Source organism: Vigna unguiculata, unplaced genomic scaffold (genome assembly GCF_004118075.2).
Source record: "Vigna unguiculata cultivar IT97K-499-35 unplaced genomic scaffold, ASM411807v1 contig_20, whole genome shotgun sequence".
Lineage (NCBI taxonomy): Eukaryota > Viridiplantae > Streptophyta > Magnoliopsida > Fabales > Fabaceae > Vigna > Vigna unguiculata.
In genome coordinates, this window is record NW_021010902.1 from 367069 (window position 1) to 388685 (window position 21617).

General features: G+C 39.4%; 1 protein-coding gene across 1 annotated transcript in view; it reads left to right on the forward strand.

Moving 5' to 3' along the window:
* The window catches only part of LOC114171313 (trichohyalin-like), a 33738-nt gene extending 32221 nt beyond the window's left edge, over positions 1 to 1517 (forward strand). Inside the window, exon 12 of the mRNA XM_028056431.1 lies at positions 1263 to 1517. Coding sequence (XP_027912232.1) covers positions 1263 to 1517 — 255 coding nt within the window. The remainder of the gene's footprint in view (positions 1 to 1262) is intronic.
* The last annotated feature ends 20100 nt before the right edge of the window (positions 1518 to 21617 follow it).

The window sequence follows — 21617 nt, forward strand, 5'->3', positions numbered from 1 at the left end:
TAAAGGCGGTATCTTTAATTAAATTTGCAAAAGATATGTGTTTATCTAAATATTTATTTTTCCCATAAATAAGAAAATATTGAACAAAATCATTTTCTGAGTGAAAGGGACCCCCGACAAGGGTTAAAACCTTGGTCCTACATATTCTCGTTAAAAATGAGAAATCAGTGCTACGTAATTCTTTATAAAACTATTTGAAAATGATTTGGAAAACCTTTTTATTTTTGGAAAGTGAACCCGACAAGGACTTGCCCTGCTCCTACGTATCTCCATTCACAATGGAGAATCAAGGATCACGTAGTTCTTGATAAAATTTGATTAAAATATTTAATTCTTAAAGTTGTCTTTTGACATTTTTGAAAATAAGTGTCATGCGACGCGTAGGGCTAGGTTGACACCAAAATATTTCCATGATTTTTATATTTTGAAAAGGAGTGTCGTGCGACGCGAGCGGTCGAGTAGACACCAAAATCATTTTAATAATTTTGTATTTGAAAAAGGAGTGTCGTGCGCAAGCGGTCGATTAGACACCAAAATCATTTTAATAATTTTGTATTTTAAAAAGGAGTGTCGTGCGACGCGGGCAATCGATTAAATACCAAAATTAGTTTTTTATAATTGTTGTATTTTAAAAAGAAGTGTCATGCGACGTGAGCGGTCGATTAGACACTAAAACTATTTTTATAATTCTTGTTTTTGAAAAGAAGTATCGTGCGACGCGAACGGTCGATTAGACACTAAAAGAAAAAATAAATAAAATAATTTTAAATTTTATTTATTCTTATTTTTATTAATTTTGAAAATTATTTTAATTTTTATTTCAATTTAAAATATTTTTTATTATTTTTGAAAATGATATGATTGAGATGTGATATTTAATAAAATAAAAAGGTAAAATTGGAAATAGAAAATGAAAGTGCATAAGTAAATATGTGGGTGCAATGAGAAAAACTCCACACATAGGAATGAGGTGCACATAGAAGAAATACATGGTGCATAAAGTAAACACATCCTAGCCTAAAAAAGGAAATTAAAGAGTGGGGTGTGTGCTTAGTGAAAACGCGGGTACATAAGGTGAAATAAAACTAAATGTACCGGGTGTGGGATTATTACATTTTGGAGTGCATGAAGTAAAGACAATAAAAACAAATGGTCCAATTATAAAACATATTTGCATAGGTGTGTGAATTAAGTTATGGGGGTGCACGAAGAATTAAAGAATCTGGCCAATACCCTAAACCTAAATCAAATTATTCTTCCAGAAAGCACATCACCTAAAACTCTTCTTCCCCAACTTCATCTTCTACCTCACGCTGCACCAACCATGGAGGCTACTCACTGCCAAGTCGCCGGCGACGCGGCCAACAACGGTGCCGGCCTCCATCATCGTTCTTCCAGTGACGGCAGCTCCGCCTCTCTCAAATGCGCGGAGCACCACAGCATGGCCTCCATGTTTGCGTCTCTCCTCCGCCTTGTCAACATCGTGCTACTCCAATGTTATCAAGCCATTGCCGTAGACATCCACCATCAGAACGTGCCGCCAAAGACCATCAACTCCACAACACCACACATTACCGTGACCCCTTTTCTCTCTATTCAAAACCTTTCCTTTCCGGTCCAATTTCAGTTTTGATTGTGGTGTATTAACTTCAAAGTTGGAGATGAAAATAATATTACCAAAATAAACGAAACTGAGCAAAAATTGTGTAACTTGCTATGCGCAAATCTTTTTCGTTCCCTTGTGTTTGTTCTTTAATTATCGTTGTCGCTGAATTGTCTGATATACACCTTTGAATCTTTTTTCTGGGTTATGGCTCTCAATTGAATTGAAATGGAGATGAGTAAATTAATGTTGAAATGAGGATGAACTTTTTTAAACGAAAATTGTGAGAAGATCATATTACAGGGAATCTTCTCCTTTTCTCCCCTCAAAATGGCATTTCCTCCCTCTATATTAACGTGTTCTTTAAAAACTGATGGAAGTTATTGCTATCAAAACATCAACTGTTCCCTCCCATTAATCAAAACCGTTTTCCCCTTTTTTTTAATTTTTAAATTTCAATTAATTAAATAAAGAAAACGTAAAATAAAATGAATTTATTTTAATTCAATCTTTAATTTGAAAACAAAATCTCTTTTTTTTTATTATTATCTAAAAATAAAATAAAAAATCACAAAATAATAAAATAAAATAAAAATGTAAAGAAAAACTTTTTAATCAATTTTATTATTTTTTAAGACAATTTATTACCACTTATTTTTTTTGGATATTTTGGAAATAATTATTTAATAACCTGGACGAATTTAGGTGGTGACAGCTGCAAAGACCAGAGGTGTGCATTTTTGTTGTCTTTCTAATAACTCTAAAATATCATATACATATTTTCCTACCTTTCTTTTTCTATTTCTTAGGAAATCTTTTTAAATCTCATGTATATAACCATATTTCGATATTCACCCACGTAACAATATATCTTTTCAATAAATCCATTTAACAAATAATCATCATTTATAACTCATTTATAGTGCAATAATTACTTTATATATCCTTCAAAATAATCTCTTATCTTTCATATTCTAAAACATCATTTAAATAAATAAATCTTTTAAAATAATAAACCATTACATTTCTTATAATAACTTTCTAAATAAATATTTTTAAATAATTAATTGTCACTTAAAAATATTTAACATCTTTTAACAGTATCTCATAATATTTAGCGACATATATCTAATATATTTTTAATTAAATAAATTTTAAACCATTTTTTCTTTTACTTTAAATATTTATTTAATCTCATTATTTATTTTTATAATTTTTATAATATTTTGGATCTCCAATTCTCTTAACAAATAAATTTTTCGTACTAAAAAATGAAATTTCTAGAATGCATTTTATACAAAATACAAAATATTTTAAAACTGTACAAAATTAAATTAATATTTTAAAACATGATTTTGATCGTATAAAATCATATTATTAGTATCTATATATAAATATTTATACAATTGTATAATAAGTTATTAAATTAAATAATTAGTTATTGTAATATATATATATATATATATATATATATAATTTATACATAATTTTATTTATTAATTTAATCACCATTAGTAATCATATTATTAATAATAATATTATGAATGAAATAATAAAAATAATCGAAACTTCCTAAAATTTCCAAATAATATTATAATATTATTTGATAGTTACATGATGGATTTCACTCCCAATCATTTCAGTATATATAGTTATCATCCCTAACATTAAATATATGCTATAAAACATAACAAAAATATATTCGTACATATTTATATATTTATTATGTACATTTAATGGATCATGCTTCTACTAATATACGCCGAAATAGAAGATACATAAATCTGAAACTTTTCCGATTCACAGCTTAGAATATATATATATATATATATATATATATATATATATATATATATATATATATATATATATATCAACATTTCAAAAAATAAAAACAGTCGACAGCATTTAATACCCATTAAATCTATTCAATTCCAAAAATAATAACAAATCAGCAACATTAAATAAATAAATAAAAATATTATTCTGATACCAATCGAAATTTTTTGGTTAAATCATGTATTAGTTTTATCTCCTTCAAATATTTGAAGAACTCATTCATATAACTACAGTATAATAATATTAATATTGTGTTAACACTTGACTCATAAAACCCTAAAACTATCACAAATGTTACAATTCCATGTCAACCTCTGAAAAATAACACCTCATTTGTATCACATGTTGAACCCATACCATTAGTCATTACCACCCTATGAGTATAGGGCCTTGATGGGTCATTATTATCTTCCATTCCACTAGCCTTTGTGTACCCATTAGACAGTTGATTAGTTCTTAATTGTTCATCTTTAGAGTGTTTTTCATCTGTTGGGCTTTATTGGGCCACTGTTCCGAATTTGGACTAATTTCACATTATTTGGCCTAATTTTTGTTTTTAATTATTTTTAGGTATTTGGGTGAAGCAATTTTGGAGCTTGGACGTCAATATTTAGTTGAAGAGAGTCGCCACATCATTTCCACATCATTTTCATGTCATTTCCACGTCAGCAAAGTCAATGGGTCAACATTTGAGGCCCAGAGTAGCATTTTTGTAATTTTGTAGCTCATAATGGCAGTTTCGTAATTCTGAGTGGTAGGGGTCTGCATGGGGAAGACCAGCCGCTCCATCATCTTCAACCTCTCTTCAAAACCTCCATTTTCGTTCTCCAAGCTTCCATGGACGTGTCCCTTGTGGTTTTTCACGTTTTTGGCTCATTTTTACCATTTTTATGCATATTTGACAGCACCCATTGAGGGTTTTACGTTTTGAATTCATTTTCTTGCTTGGGCAGTTCATTTTGTGGGTTTTATACACTTGGAACAACACCCATTAATGGGGTTTTTGCATTTATATATGATAGCACCGTTTTGCATTCCATTGAAGCTTTGAAATCTCTCTTTTTGCTCTTAATTTGCGTTTTTCAGATTTCATAAGTTAGGGGTTTTTGATTCTGTTTTTGTGATTCCAGAATTATGGTGTATAATTGCTCATTTTCATGTCTAGCTAATTTCGTGTATTGACTCCTTGATAAACAAATGCAATGAAGCTTTGAGGTTGTGCTTACTTGTGAAATCTGCCATATCTCTTTGTTCTAATTCGGGAATGCATTGTGATGAATATGTTTGTGCTTAATTTATAGAGTAATTGCATGTGTTTTGGTTAAGTTATGTTCATGCTTAATTTATGTAACTTGGCTGTCACGAATTTAAGGATGTGTGCTTTGCTTAATTGCATAATGAAGCTAGATTGTAATTTTTCGGCTTAGTAGATTATTATCTAGTAGATTGAGAGAAGGCAGAGGTGTTAATTTGGTGGCCTATGATAAGTGAATTTGTGGTTTGAATCAAGGGATGTCAATACGGTTTTTAATCACTCTTTGCATTCAATTTAATATGTTGATTAGAATTCTGAATTTGGTTTGCCAACCCCCCCCCCCTTTGTGCTGTATTGTTGTGTTCGTCTGGAAATTGAAGTTTTGAATGAAAATATTGGTCGTTGGGAGACGACTTGGTTCACTTTCACATGGATCGAAATATGATTGATGCCGTAAGTGGTGGTGCCCTTGGTAACATAACCCCAGCTGCAGCTAGGCAACTAATAGAGAACATGGCTTCAAATTCTTAACAATTTGGCACAAGGAGTGATGCCATAGTTGTTAGAGGTGTTCATGATGTAGGAGCAGCCGAGTACATGAAGAAGTTGGAAAGTAAGATTGATGCTCTTACCACACTGGTCAACCAACTTGCTTCCAATCAGAGAGCTCCAGCTGCAAGAGTTTGTGGCCTTTGTACATCTGTTGATCATTTTACAAACATCTTGCCCAACATTGCAACAATAGGTTGCTGCTGGTTCTTCTACACCAGTGGATACCCCTCAGGCCTATGCAGCAAAAATTTTCAACAACAATAGGCCCCAACATCAACAACAGAACCATGATTTGTCAACAAACAGATATAATCCAGGATGGAGGAATCACCCTAATTTGAGATGGGGAAACCAGGGTAACCAACAGCCCCAACAATTTCAAAATGTGTAACCACCTCCACAACAAAGAGTTGCACCTGCACCACAACCTGCTCATGTTCCACTTGTAGCCACACCAGCTCCTACTGCAACACCTGCACCTTCTTCTTCTACTTAATTGGAGGAGTTAGTCAGGATGATGACCCTTCAAAATATGCAATTCCAGCAGAAGACTAGGGCCTCAATCCAGAGTTTGACAAATCAAATGGGGCAGATGGCCACTCAGCTAAACCAGGCACAAGCTTAGAATTCTGACAAGCTTCCATCACAAACGGTGGAAAATCCGAGGAATGTGAGTGCCATTACGTTGAGATCTGGGAAGAACATTGAAATTCCCACTTCCGAGCCTACACCTTCAAAGGAAGTCGACCCTGCCACACTTTAGAGAAAGTGTGATGCTCATGCAACTGGTCCTTCCACATCTGGTGTGACTTCTACGCCTTCCACCGCTACTGCTGCACCTTCCATACCTCTTCCTTTCCCTCCAAGAGCCATTCCAAGCAAAAAGATGGAAGAGGTTGATAAGGAGATCTTAGAAACATTCAAGAAGGTGGAGGTGAACATACCTCTGTTGGATGCCATTAAACAGATTCCCAGATATGCAAATTTCTTGAAGGAGTTATGCACGCATAAGAGGAGGCTAAAGGGAAACGAAAAGATCAGCATGGGCAGAAATGTGTCAGCATTGATAGGTAAATCTATTCCTCAGATTCTTGAGAAGTGCAAGGACCAGGTACATTTTGTGTATCCTGCATCATAGGTAACAATAAATTTGAAAATGCAATGCTTGATCTTGGTGCTTCAATAAATGTAATGCCTCTGTCTATTTTTAAATCTCTTTCTCTTGGACCCCTGCAACCTACGGGTGTGGTGATTCAGTTGGCAAATAGAAGTGTTGCCCACCCCGCAGGTTTGGTTGATGATGTTTTGGTTTGTGTTGGTGAATTGATTTTCCCTGCTGATTTTTACATTCTTGATATGGAAGAGGGATTTTCACATGGTTCTGCACCAATCATTTTAGGCAAACCATTTTTTAAAACTGCACGAACCAAAATTGATGTGCATGCAGGTACTTTGTCCATGGAGTTTGATGATATTGTTGTGCGATTTAACATCCTGGATGCCATGAAACATCCTTCTGAGGGTCATTCTGTTTTTCACGTGGATATTATTGATGATGCTGTTGATGGATTGATTTCTGATTTCCACTCTCTGCATGCATTAAAACATTCATCTGTGTCTGAGTTATCTGAATTTGCATGCATTGATGTTCTTGATTCTAATTCTGATGATGCTGAATATGATGTGGATAATGTTGAATCTACTGAGTTTGACTCTCTAGATGTTGTACCTATTGACTTTGATGTTATACAATCAGGTTGCACTAACCATGTTGCAGGAAGTACATATGCATCTGATTGTTATGCTCAGGTACAGGCTGTGGAACCCATTTCTCCCTCCCCTCTGTTCCTGATATTCAGCAAGCATCCAATACTCCAGAGTTGAAACCACTGCCAAACAACCTCAAGTATGTCTACTTAGAGGAGGAGGACAAACTGCCTGTCATCATTTCCACCTCCCTCACTGCTGAACAAGAGCAGAGGTTGTTGCACGTTCTTAAAAAGCATAAGAAGGCAATTGGATGGACATTGGCTGACATCCCTGGTATTAGCCCATCAACATGCATGCACAGGATACTGTTGGAAGATGGAGCAAAGCCAGTGAGACAGCCACAGAAGCGGCTCAACCTTCTCATCTCGGATGTTGTAAAGAAGGAGGTGATCAAGGTTGTACAAGCTGGGATCATCTACCCCATTTCTGACAGTCAGTGGGTCAGCCCCATCCATGTTGTTCCAAAGAAGACAAGCCTCACTATAGTCAAGAATGAAAAAGAGGAGATGATTCCAATAAGAGTGCAAAACAGTTGGAGAGTTTGCATTGACTACAGAAGGCTAAATCAAGAAACCAGAAAAGACCACTTCCCCCTGCCTTTTATTGATCAGATGCTTGAGCGCTTGGCAGGTAAGTCCCACTATTGCTTTCTTGATGGGTTTTCTGGTTATTTTCAAATTCACATTGCACTTGAGGACCAAGAGAAAACCACATTCACCTGTCCCTTTGGCTTTTGCCTATAGGAGGATGCCGTTTGGCCTATGCAATGCCCTTGGCATATTCCAGCGGTGTATGCTTAGCATTTTTAGTGATTTTCTTGAAAAATGCATAGAGGTGTTTATGGACGACTTTACTGTATATGGGTCCTCATTTGATGCATGTTTGGATAGTTTGGACAGAGTTTTAAACAGGTGCATCCAATCTAACCTTGTTCTCAATTTTGAGAAATGTCATTTCCTGGTAGAACAACGCATAGTATTGGGGCACATAATTTCAAAAAAGGGCATTGAAGTTGACCTTGCCAAGATCTCAATTATTTCACAATTGCCTTACCCATCTTCTGTGCGAGAGGTTCGTTCTTTTCTTGGCCATGTAGAGTTTTACAAGCGCTTCATTCAAGATTTCAGCAAAAAAGCCCTCCCACTATCCAACCTACTGCAAAAGGATGTTGACTTCATCTTTGATGAAGGATGCAAAGAGGCTTTTGATTGCCTTAAGAAAGCCCTAACCACAACTCTAATTATTCAGGCGCCCGACTGGACAGCCCCATTTGAGCTTATGTGTGATGCATCCAATTATGCATTGGGGGCTGTTCTAGCTCAAAGGATTGATAAGCAACCGAGGGTAATCTACTACGCCTCCAAGACATTAGATGCTGCCCAAGCAAACTACACCACAACAGAAAAGGAGCTCCTTGCGATCGTTTTTGCACTTGAAAAGTTTCGATCTTATCTGCTTGGTTTTCCTATTGTTGTGTTTACTGACCATGCAGCTCTTAAGTACCTGATGAAGAAGGCAGAATCAAAACCTCGGCTGATAAGATGGATGCTCTGGCTCCAAGAATTCGATTTCGAGATCCGTGATAGGAGTGGAACACAAAACCTGGTTGGGGACCACCTAAGCAGGATTGAGAGGTCTACTGATGATGCTTCACCAATCTGGGATGACTTTCCCGATGAAAGTTTGTTGACACTCTCTACTTCTTCCTCACCTTGGTTTGCTAACATTGTTAATTATCTTGCTGCTTCTATTTTTCCTCCCCTAGCATCAAGAGCTCAATGTGATAAACTGAAGTGCGATGCTAGGTATTACATTTGGGATGACCCCTATCTGTGGAAAATGTGCAGTGATCAGGTTACCAGGAGATGCATTTCGGACCATGAGATTGACTCGGTCCTCAAATTTTGTCATTCATCTGCACCTGGTGGTCACCTTGGCACACAGAAGACAGCTCGCAAGGTGCTAGATTGCGGATTTTATTGGCCCACCATCTTCAAAGATGCGTGGAGGATATGTAGCACATGTGAGGAATGCCAACGAGCAGGAGGAGCCATTTCTTGGAGACAACAGATGCCTCAACAACCCATGCTATTTTGTGAGGTGTTTGATGTCTGGGGTATAGATTTCATGGGCCTTTTCCTTGTCTCTTTTGGTTTCACTTACATCTTGCTTGTTGTTGATTATGTTTCAAAATGGGTGGAAGCCAAAGCCAATAGAACTAATGATGCTCGAGTTGTTGTGGACTTTGTTAGGTCTCACATATTTTGCAGGTTTGGAGTTCCTCGAGCTATTGTTAGTGACCAGGGCACCCATTTTTACAACAGATCCATGGGGTTTTTGCTTCGAAAGTATGGGGTCGTGCACATACTTTCTACACCATATCACCCCCAAACTAATGGGCAAGCCGAGATCTCAAACAGAGAAATCAAGAGGATCTTGGAGAAGATTGTGCAGCCCAACAGGAAGGATTGGAGCAATAGACTTGAGGACGCTCTATGGGCTCACAAGACTGCTTATAAGGCACCCATAGGGATGTCTCCTTATCGGGTTATCTTTGGTAAGCCATGCCACCTTCCAGTAGAGATACAACATCGAGCATATTGGGCTGTCAAGTCATGCAACTTCTCTCTTGATCAAGCTGGGGAGGAAAGGAAGCTGTAGTTGAACGAGTTAGATGAGATCCGTCTAGAGGCATATCAGAACTCTATGTTCTATAAGGAGAAGACCAAGAAATTCCATGATAGCTCCATAGCTAGAAAGGAGTTTGTTGTTGGTCAGCAAGTTTTACTATATAACTCCAGACTTGGACTCATGGGGGGTAAGTTGCGATCAAATTGGATTGGTCCTTTAGTTGTTACTAATGTTTATCCTTATGGTGCAGTTGAAATCAAAAGCCAGTCCACCGATAAGAGCTTCAAAGTGAATGGGCATCGTCTAAAGCCATTCCTCAGCAATCCTGCCTTGGTGGATACTGTTGTGGAGGAAACTTCCCTGCTTGACCCCACTGCTATTTCACCATGATTCAGGGAGTTTTCTTTCCCCTTCTTCTTTACTTTTATTGCACTTGTCCAGGTCTGTCTGCCTGTTGTTGTTTTCGTTTGTTTGTTTCATTTTTGTTAGTTTGTGTTAGTTAGTGTTATGTTTTTACTTTCTATTTGGAACACTCACTTCACTCTTGGAGGATGAGTTGTTGGTTACTCTGTGGACTGATATCCTTGCTTTCTCTTTGCATGTCAAGTTGCTTTTGGAATTATTTTACCCTGTGTGAGAATTTGAGCCACTCTCTATTCTTTGATTGTGCGATATATGCCTCTTGAATGCTTGCACAGTGGCCTTGGCTTGACTCTTTCTGAATGCTTTTCTGATTCACATGCATGTTGGGATATGATTTAGGCAATTTTGTTCTGTGAGCCTATAGCCATATGAGCCTACCTTGAACTATTTCCGTTGATACCCCTTTTTTAGCTTGCATACCCTTTCATTGTTCTACAACTCATTACAAGCCCTTAGCCTGAGAAACCATGATTATTCCTACCTTAGGAAATTTTGGAGCTTTGGAATTGTTTTGAGAATGGGTGCTCAATTAAGTATGGTCGCGCACAACAAGTGTGGTTGGGCACGCACTTATTGTTGGTTCTTGGAATTGCTCATTTGTACACCGAAGTGGGATTTCAAAATTGTTGTTTCTCTGCATGTTCTTTGTATAGAAAAAGAAAAAAAAAAGAGAGAAAACAAAAATAAAAGGAAAGAGAATAAAGAAAAGAAATAAAAAGGAGTTTGGATTTGAGCATTGTGTGAGAACCGAAGTTGGAAGTATTGGTGTTTGGGATTACTTTCATGATTGATTGAGACTTATTCCCTATTGCTCCTCTATTTCCTTGGTTGCTTAGCTACTTATCCATATGTTCCACACCTTGTGCTCAGCCCCATTACAACCTTGAAAAGTCCTTTTGATCTTGACCTGCATGTTTTTCTGGTTTGGTTGTTGGTTCTAGAGGCTTGCCAAGTCTGTTAGATGTTTGTTTTTCAGGGGTGCTTTGAGAGTAAATAGTAGCCTAGAGATTTGAGTGATACAGTGCATATTTCGTGAGGTTATGTTGCTTTCAATTCTCTCCTTGAGCTGAACTGAGTACTTGACATGTTTTGAATTGCTTAGATGATGTTCATGGATACCTTGCAGCTTTGAATCCTTTTGTGTTAGATGTGTTTCCATTTGTCTGTGTCGATTCTGTTTGTCATGTGTTTGTTTGTCTTGTGTCTTTTTATCTCTCTTGTTATGTTTGCGATGTCCTTGCTTTGCTTTACTCTTTAATTTTGCCCAGGAGTGCAAAAGGGTAAGTATGGTCGATTTTGATGAGTCATTATTATCTTCCATTCCACTAGCCTTTGTGTATCCATTAGACAGTTGATTAGTGCTTAATTGTTCATCTTTAGAGTGTTTTTCATCTGTTGGGCTTTATTGGGCCATGTTCCGAATTTGGACTAATTTCACATTATTTGGCCTAATTTTTGTTTTTAATTATTTTTAGGTATTTGGGTGAAGCAATTTTGGAGCTTGGACATCAATATCCAGTTGAAGAGAGTCACCACATCATTTCCACATCATTTCCATGTCATTTCCACGTCAGCAAAGTCAATGGGTCAACATTTGAGGCCTATAGTGGCACTTTTGTAATTCTGCAGCTCATAATGGTAGTTTCATAATTTTGAGTGGCAGGGGTGATATGACCACGAAATTAGGTCTGCATGGGGAAGACCAGCCGCTCCATCATCTTCAACCTCTCTTCAAAGCTTCCATGGACGTGCCCCTTGCGGTTTTTCACGTTTTTGGCTCATTTTTACTGTTTTTATGCATATTTGACCGCACCCATTGAGGGTTTTACGTTTTGAATTCGTTTTCTTGCTTGGGATGTTCGTTTTGTGGGTTTTATACACTTGGAACAACACCCATTAATGGGGTTTTCGCATTTTTATATGATAGTACCGTTTTGCATTCCATTGAAGCTTTGAAATCTCTCTTTTTGCTCTTAATTTGCGTTTTTCAGATTTCATAAGTTAGGGGTTTTTGATTCTGTTTTTGTGATTCCAGAATTGTGTTGTCTAATTGCTCATTTCCATGTCTAGCTAATTTCGTGTATTGACTCTTTGATAAAAAATGTAATAAAGCTTTGAGGTTGTCCTTACTTGTGAAATCTGCCATATCTCTTTGTTCTAATTCGGGAATACATTGTGATGAATCTGTTTATGCTTAATTTACAGAGTAATTGCATGTTTTTTGGTTAAGTTATGTTCATGCTTAATTTATGTAACTTGGTTGTCACGAATTTAAGGATGTGTGCTTTGCTTAATTGCATAATGAAGCTAGATTGTAACTTTCGCTTAGTAGATTATTATCTAGTGGATTGAGAGAAGGCATAGGTGTTAATTTGGTTGCCTATGATAAGTGAATTTGTGTTTCAATCAAGGATGTCAATACGGTTTTAATCACTCTTTGCATTCAATTTAATATGTTGATTAGAATTCTGAATTTGTCTGCCACCCCCCCCCTTTGTGTTGTATTGTTGTGTTCGTCTGGAAATTGAGATAGAGAACTATCCCAAGATTCCATACAAGAAGAACTTAAAGATGAACATTTACAATTCAAAGGACCTATGACAAGGGCAAGGAGTAAGAGATTGAAAAATCACATTTATTCAAGACTCTTAATACTACAAGCAACTACAAGTGCAAATTCAAAGGATATGAAGATCATGGCTTGGAGCACTCTTGAAGGATAATTATTAGGAAATTAATTTATATTTTTAAACTTTGGGTTTTCTTTTAGAAAATAAGTTATGTTTTTGGGCTTTGGGCTTTCTTTTATAAATTAGTTTATGTTTTAGTTTGGGCCTTCTTGTAGGGTTCTTAGGTTTTCTTAAACTCATGTACCTATATATAGAGGTAGCAAAAACTATTGTAGACACTTTTAGTTATATATTGAATTTGATTTTCATTAAAGAGAGGGTTCTCTTTGTTCTTGGCTTAGGCCTCTGGTTCTTATCAAAGATTAACATCTTTATGGCGAATCTTCACTTGACTTATCAATCTGCTAGATTGTGGCGTCCTCCATCTCTGTCTTATTCCGCGTTCTTCTCTGATTTATACTTGTCGTGCCTCTTGAGGATTCAAATTCAGAAATGATCATACTCTTTCCTGGATAGGATCGTATCATCTGGTATCTAGAGCAAGGTTCTGGTTTGAATTTCCTCTGCTATGTTATTTTTCTGTCATATGAAACAAAAAAAATTAATTACAATTTTTAATGTCTGTTTATTCTATGTTTAATTTACATGAGTATGAGGGTTTGAAGGATCAATTGTTTAATTTGTTTTTGTGTTGAACTGCAAAAAAAAAATATATAAATACAACAAAAAAAAATATTGTGGATCAAGTCAAAAGGAAACAAATATATATTGGAAAAAAAGTAGAAAAAGAAGGATCTAAAAAAAAAAGGGAGGTGGGGGGAGTTCAACACAACTTTTATTGCAATTTTATTTGTGGTTTATTGATATTTACTTCCAATCAGTCTTTCTCTTAGAGTCTCCGTGTTGTCTCATTTAAATCTCTTTGGTAGTCCTATTATTTTCTAATTTTAACTTTCTTGTTTTGTGTCTTTACAATTCCTTGAAGTTTTGTCTAGTGTTTTGAATGTTATTTGTCCTCTTAAGTCAAGATTTAGATCTCGCAACTTTCTTCACATTGTTTGTTCACTCTTTCCTTAAGCTACTAGAGTTCTTCGCCAAACACTAAAGGGAATTTGAGTGGTAAAAGGCAAGAGAGTACATTCAAGAAAAAGCCTATATGTGTGATACACGAGTGGAAAATTGAGTGAAACACTTAGCGGAGTGGTGAGGTCCTAAATATATTTTATTATACTAACATTTTCTTGCAGGAATTAGCAAATATTGAGTAATGAAAAATGTTTCCACAGAGGCATCCTTCTAGAACTGGTTTAACATATGGTTTAAATTATCCTACTCCTAACCAAGATCATTTGGTTCAAGGACTTGAATGTACCAAGAGACTGGCATGTAGAGATACACCTAGTGTTTATGAGGTATTGGTAGCAGACGTTAATGCCTTGGAGTCCAGAATTATAAAGCTAATGGGCAAGATTGCTAGTATTAAACGGAAGCACAATACTGATAGAAAATCATTGTCAAAGACAAGTACACTAAGATGTTCCAAATGTGAAGGCTATGGGCATGAAACTCATCAATGTCCTAATGGGGATGCAAGTCCCATGACTCATGAAGACCTCAAGAACTACATTTCATACTTGAGAGAGGAGGAAGAAAGGACAATGCAAAAATTAGATGTATTGAAAAGAAGGCAAGAGCGAAAGCTAAAAAGAGTCCATGAGAAGGAAACACTTATAGAAAATGAAGCAAAGGAAAAGATAGAAAGAGACGAGAAAGAAAAGAGAGAAAAAGTAGGGAAAGAAAAGAGCGAGAGAGAGGAGAAAGAAGAAGGAGAGAGAAAAGAGAACAAAGAGCGAGAAAAAGTAAAGAAAGAAGAGAGTAGGAAAAGAGAGAAGGAAGAAAAGAGAGAAAAAGAAGAGAGCGAGAGAGAGGAGAAAGAAGAAGGAGAGAGAAAAGAGAAAGAAGAGCGAGAAAAAGTAAAGAAAGAAGAGAGTAGAAAAAGAGAGAAGGAAGAAAAGAGAGAAAAAGAAATAAGATAGCATTATGAATTGTCAATGAAAAAATGTACTAACTTTCCTCTTATTGTTTTATTGCCTATGGATGATTTATTCATCAAAGAGCAATGACATCAACAATGGAAAGACGAAAGGATACTTAGGGAAGAGCTATTCATCAAGCAACAAGGAGATCAACAATGGGAAGACGAAATGGTGATAAAAAAAGACACAAGCTTAGAAATATACGCTCATGAGTTAGCTTGTTTACCCATTTCTAACAAACCTACGGGTGACCAAAGTCATACCTATAATTGGGTTGTTTGTTTGAGCAATATTCCTTTTCTTTTCTTTGAGCATTTTATCTTTAATTTAAAATTGTTTGATGATTGGTGTAGGTGGGTATTTGACCCTGGAGGTACAACTCCAAATCTTTTATAATAAGAGATTGACCTCTTTCAGGATCCAAATTTCATTTTAGTAGAATTTCTATTATTTTATTTTCGATTTGTGTCTTTGATTTATGTTTGTGTTTGTGCATAGGAACTTCTAGAATTCGGGTCGAATTCTCTCCAAACAAGAGAGAATGATAAAGAATCTTCAAGTGAGACAAATTTGAGGACAAATTCTCTTTAAGAAGGAGAGAATGATAGAGCACTATCCCAAGATTCCATACAAGAAGAACTTAAAGATGAACATTTACAATTCAAAGGACCTATGACAAGGGCAAGGAGTAAGAGATTGAAAATCACATTTATTCAAGACTCTTGATACTACAAGCAACTACAAGTGCAAATTCAAAGGATATGAAGATCATGGCTTTGAGCACTCTTGAAGGATAATTATTAGGAAATTAATTTATATTTTTAAACTTTGGGTTTTCTTTTAGAAAATAAGTTATGTTTTTGGGCTTTGGGCTTTCTTTTATAAATTAGTTTATGTTTTGGTTTGGTCAAATTCAGAAACGATCATACTCTTTCTTGGATAGGATCGTATCAAATTAAAGCTTTGAATGAAAATATTGGTCGTTGGGAGACAACTTGGTTCACTTTCACATACTGCATTTAATATGATTTAATTTGGTGGGGTACGACCTTTATCAGGCCTCATCCTATATCAATACCATGTCCCATTAATTCCAAATCACTCATTAATTTCACATGCCAGGCTTCCACGATATCCATCATTCCATTCATGAATTATGTCACACATACATGGCAATCCATTATATATATATATATATATATATATATATATATCAACATATCAAGCAGGCTCGAAAAGGAAACAGGAACCAACGCGGGATCTCGCTTAGGCGAGACCCCTCTCGCCTAGGCGAGTGGTTCGCTCGCTCAAAATAATGAGCTAGTCGCCTGGGCGACCTTCCGCAAAAAAGGATTTGGGCGAGACTTCGCCAGACTCGCTTAGGCGAGTCCGACTCGCCTGGGCGAGATTATAAGTTCTCGCCCTGGTCTCACCTGCAGCAGATGTATCTTTCAACCCCAGCCAATCACACAAAGCAATTCACGTCCTAAGAACAATGATTAACACATACAAAAAATTCGCAAGCTCAAGAACAGGCATAAAAAGATAACTTAAACTCGAACCCTAACTTCCCGTACCTGGAAACGTTAGCTAAGTCTTTGATACTCGAAGAGTGAGGGACAATAGCTCACGTGACAGTTTCGCGAGCTTAAAAATAGTGGGACAAGTTCCAAAAACGAGCTCATTAGAAAGCTCTAACTGAGAACATACGGAAGAATCAAAATGAGTATAGAGCTTGAGTTGGGAGGGACTTAAGCGGAACGGAAGAATGAGGCTGAGCTTGCTAAGCTATGACGACTCCAAACCCTAGCAAAGGATGACGACAACTGCTCTAAGAGATGTGTGGGATCTGTTTTACGAAGAATAGTTACAAGTTAGGGTTTTAGGGTATCTTAGGTCAGAAATTGAATTGGGCCAATCCCATTTAGGACCAAAAGATTGGGCAGCCTCTACAATAAGATAGGCAGAAATAATTGGGCCTTCTATTCCCCCCAACAACAAAATTTTTCGACCTCGAAAATGAAAGCTTACCAGGGCAAAAGATGTAGGTGTGATTTCCTCATATCCTCCTCGAACTCCCAAGTCGAGTCCTCGTTCTATCATCCCAGATGACTATAACCAGGTGGACTTCCTTTCCTCGGCGCTCCTCAACTTTGCTATCCTCTAGAGCGACGAGTGGTACTTCCATTGTGAGGTCTTTCCTGATCTGTATATCCTCGGCTTCCAACACATGCACTGGGTCAAACACGTACTTCCTCAACTGCGAGACATGAAACATTGGATGAAGGTTCGCCAACTGTGGGGGTAAGGCTATCTCGTAAGCCACCGGCCCAATCCTCCTCGTGATCTGATAGGGGCCAAGGAACTTGGGCGAAAGCTTCCTTGAGCGGAGAGCCTTCCCACGGCCGTGGTTCAGGTCACCCTCAAGAATACATGATCACCAGCTGCGAACTCCAAAGGTCTCCTCTTAAGGTTTGCATAGGCCTTTTGCCTACTCTGAGAAGCCTGCATCCTGTTCCTCACCGTTCTCCCTTTCTCAGTGGTCTGCTCTAACAATTCTGGTCCAACCAACACCGCTTCCCCATCCTGATACCAACAGAGAGGAGTCCTACACCTCCTGCCATAAAGAGCCTCGTATGGCGCCATGTCGATGCTCGCATGGAAACTGTTGTTGTAGGTGAACTCTATCAAAAGGTAATACCTCATCCCAAGCACCCAGATGATCCAATATGCAAGTCCTCAACAAATCCTCTAATGACTGAATCATCCTCTTAGACTGGCCATCGGTTTGAGGGTGATAAGCTGAGCTCATAGTCAACTTGGTCCCCAAAGCCTCCTGTAAGGTTTGCTAGAACCGGGATGTAAACCGTGGGTCTCTGTCAGAAACTATGCTGGAAGGTACTCCATGCAACCTCACGATCTCCTTAATGTACAGTTGGGCTAAATTGGCCATAGACATCCTCAAGTTCATCGCCAAAAAGTGGGCCCTCTTGGTCAACCGGTCCACTATCACCTAGATGGTGTCATGTCCTCTAAAAGTCCGTGGCAAATGGGTTACAAAATCCATGATGATGTTGTCCCATTTCCGCACTGGTATTTCTAAGGGTTGTAGGTTCCCACCGGGCCTCTAGTGCTCCACCTTCGCCTTCTGACAAGTTAAACATGCTGATACGAACTGAGCCACATCCCTCTTCATCCCTTGCCACCAGAAAGTCTCCTTAAGATCTTGGTACATCTTAGTCATGCCAGGATGCAAACTAAGACGACTCTTATGTCATTCCTCAAGAATTAACTTCTTTACCTCAACATCATTGGGTACACAGATCCTGTCCTGGAACCTCAAGATATCATCATTAACCAAAGTGAAATCTCTAGTCTCATCTGACCTAAGCTGTTCTCTGACTCTGTTCAGGCTGGCATCTAATAACTGCCTCTCTCTCACTAAGCTCAAAAAGTCACTAGATATAGTAAGGGTACTACACCTAATGGACTTGAACCCCAACTCCACCTGTAGCCTCATGTCGCTGAACTTCTCCAGCAATTCTACCTCTTTTATCATGAGATGTGCCGTATGTACAGTCTTCCTACTCAAAGCATCTGCCACCACATTTACCATCCCCGGATGATATAGGAGCTCGAAGTTATAATCTTTCATGAACTCCATCCACTTCCTCTACCTCATGTTCAGCTCCTTCTGGTCAAACAAGCACTTTAAACTTTTGTGGTCGCTGAACACATGAAACTGAGAACCATAAAGATAATGCCTCCAAATCTTCAAGGCAAAGACTATCGCCGCCAACTCCAAGTCATGAGTGGGGTAGTTCCTCTCATGCACCTTGAGTTGTGTCGAGGCATATGCAATAGCCTTCTTCTCCTCCGTCAAAACGCAACCAAGTTCGAAGTGCGAGGCGTCACAGTAGACCTCGAACGGCTTCTCGACATCCGGGATCACTAGTATCGGAGCGCTAGTCAATCTTCTCTTCAACTCCTGGAAACTTTCCTCGCACTTATTTGTCCAAATGAAGGGTTGGTCCTTCCGAGTAAGTAGTGTCAGGGGTGCCACTATTTTGGAGAATCCCTGTATGAACCTCCTATAGTAGCCCGCTAACCCCACAAAGCTCCTGATCTCTGTGGCCGACTTAGGATTTTCCCACTTTACCACTGCCTCAACCTTCCCTGGGTCCACTGCAATCCCCTTGGCGGATATCACATGCCCCAAAAACTGAACCTCATCCATCCAAAATTCGCACTTGGACAACTTGGCATACAACTGTTTATCTCTCAGAACACCAAGCACCAACCTCAGGTGTTCTGCATGCTCCTCCTGAGTCTTAGAATAGATAAGGATGTCGTCTATGAAGACTACGACAAACTTATCTAAGAAGGGTCTGAAAATTCGGTTGATGTAGTCCATGAACACTGTTGGAGCATTGGTCACACCAAAAGGCATAACCACGTACTCATAGTGTCCGTACCGGGATCAGAAAGCCGTCTTCTGCACATCATCAGCCTTTACCAAAATCTGATGGTATCCCGACCGCAGGTCTATCTTCGAGAATACTGACGATCCATGCAGCTGATCCATCAAGTCATCAATTCTCGGGAGCGAATACTTATTCTTGATCGTCATCTTGTTCAGTTGCCTGTAGTCCACACACAGGCGTCAACTCCCATCCTTCTTCTTTACCAGCAACACTGGTGCTTCCCATGGTGAAGTACTGGGTCGGATAAACTGCTTCGCCATCAGTTCCTCTATCTGTTTCTTAAGTTCCACCAACTCTGCCGGAGCCATGTGTAACATCTACTGGCTCACCTACCCGTGACCAGAGCATGTCAGGTTACTACAGCCCGATGCACCCCAACCCCTCACCCTTCTCCGTCCATTCATACCGGGCCCAGAGGCTGTTAGGTTACTACAGCCCGATGCACCCCAACCCCTCACCCTTCTCCGTCCATTCATACTGGGTGGGTTGTTGCCAGTGGGAATCGAACCCCCAACCTGACCTTTAACACCTCTGGTTCACCAGTAGATGCTACCAGTTCAGCGCAACTGGTAGCATCTACTGGTGAACCAGAGGTGTTAAAGGTCAGGTTGGGGGTTCGATTCCCACTGGCAACAACCCACCCAGTATGAATGGACGGAGAAGGGTGAGGGGTTGGGGTGCATCGGGCTGTAGTAACCTGACAGCCTCTGGGCCCGGTATGAATGGACGGAGAAGGGTAGCCAGGGATGTTACACCATGCGGTATGGAGCCATCGATACCGGACCTATCCCCGGTACTAGGTCAATAGAGAACTCCACCTTCTTACTAGGAGGTAACCCAGGTACTTCATCTGGAAACACGTCCTCAAACTCATGCACCATAGGTATAATTGATGGTCCTTCTCTCTCCTCCACTTCCACACGGGCGAAGATTATGAAGCATTACGCGCCACTCTGAATCTCCCTCACCACCCCCTGAGGAGATACCAACTCGAGCTCCTCTGAATCGGGAAACAACAACCTCTTCTCCCGGCAGTCTATAAGAATGCAGTTGGCAGAGAGTGAATCCATCCCTAGGATCACTTCCAACTCTTGGAGAGGTAGACATATCAGATTCACCCTATATTTGCGTCTTTCCACCTCCACAGGACACCTAGCACACAAGGACGACGTCCTGACCAAACCCGATGTCAGAGTAGATACCACAAGTTCACACTGCAGCTTACACACCGACAGACCCAACTTTTTCACACAAGCATCTGACACAAAGGAGTGTGTCACTCCAGAATCATATAACACGCAACATCTCATCCCAGAAATCACACAATAACCCATAACGAGGTTACCTGAACCTGCCGCCTCTGCTCCGGTCATGGCGTAGACTCTGCCCGTCGCCTCAGTCCTGTTGCCTTTATCTCTCCGCTGGTGCTGGTGAGGAGTCTAAACTGGAAGGCGTGCAGCTGCCCTAGCAAGAGCGGGACAATCCTTCCCAAAGTGACCCTCCTTGCCAAAGTTGTTGCATCTGTGGTAACCCTCCATGCGTGGGCAAGCGCTCCTCAGGTGTGGGCCCCCACATATGTAACACTGCACTCGACCCTACTAGGGAGGAAGACCCCTAGACCCCTGAGGCTGATGGGGAGGTCTATCATATGGTCTCCTCCGCTCGTCGTGTCTGGGCTTGGACCTAGATGGTCCACCAATCCTCTGAGGCTGCTGGGGCCGTTGACCCTTTACCTCATTCTTCATCTTCTCCATCACCCTGGCCTTCTCCACCAGAGCGGCAAAATCCTTAATGGATAAGGGTGCTACTATCAAGTGAATATCTCTCCTGAGGCCGTTCTCGAATTTCCGGCATCTCCACTCCTTATCGAGCGGCAAGGTATAAAAGCGGCTTAGGTGCTTGAACTTCTCAGCATAGTCGATCACCGTCTTCCCTCCCTAGGTTAGTGTGAGGAATTCCACCTCCTTGGCATATTGAATGATGTCTGGGAAATATTCCGAGAGGAATTTCCCCCTAAAGGCCTCCAACGTCAACGACTCACCTCTCTCCTCCATTATGGATTTGGTACTGGTCCACCAGTGCTCAGCCTCCCCAGTGAGCATGTATCTTGTGAAAGCTAACCTATTCTCCGCTGGGCATGTTTTTGCATCAAAGATCCTCTCCAGATCCTTCAGCCACTGGTCTGCTGTGTCAGGGCTCGTCTTCCCGTTGAACTTCACGGGATGGTGTTTCAGGAAGTCTTCCAGACTCCACTCCCTGATTGGTGGTCGTGGCTTCAGGCCAAACACAGGGGCAGTTGCCCTGTTCTCTACCAACTGGCGAAGGGTCTCCATATGCTGCCTATGTGCATCCTCGGCAGTCACACGTGCCTGTTGTTGCTCAAGCGATGCTGCC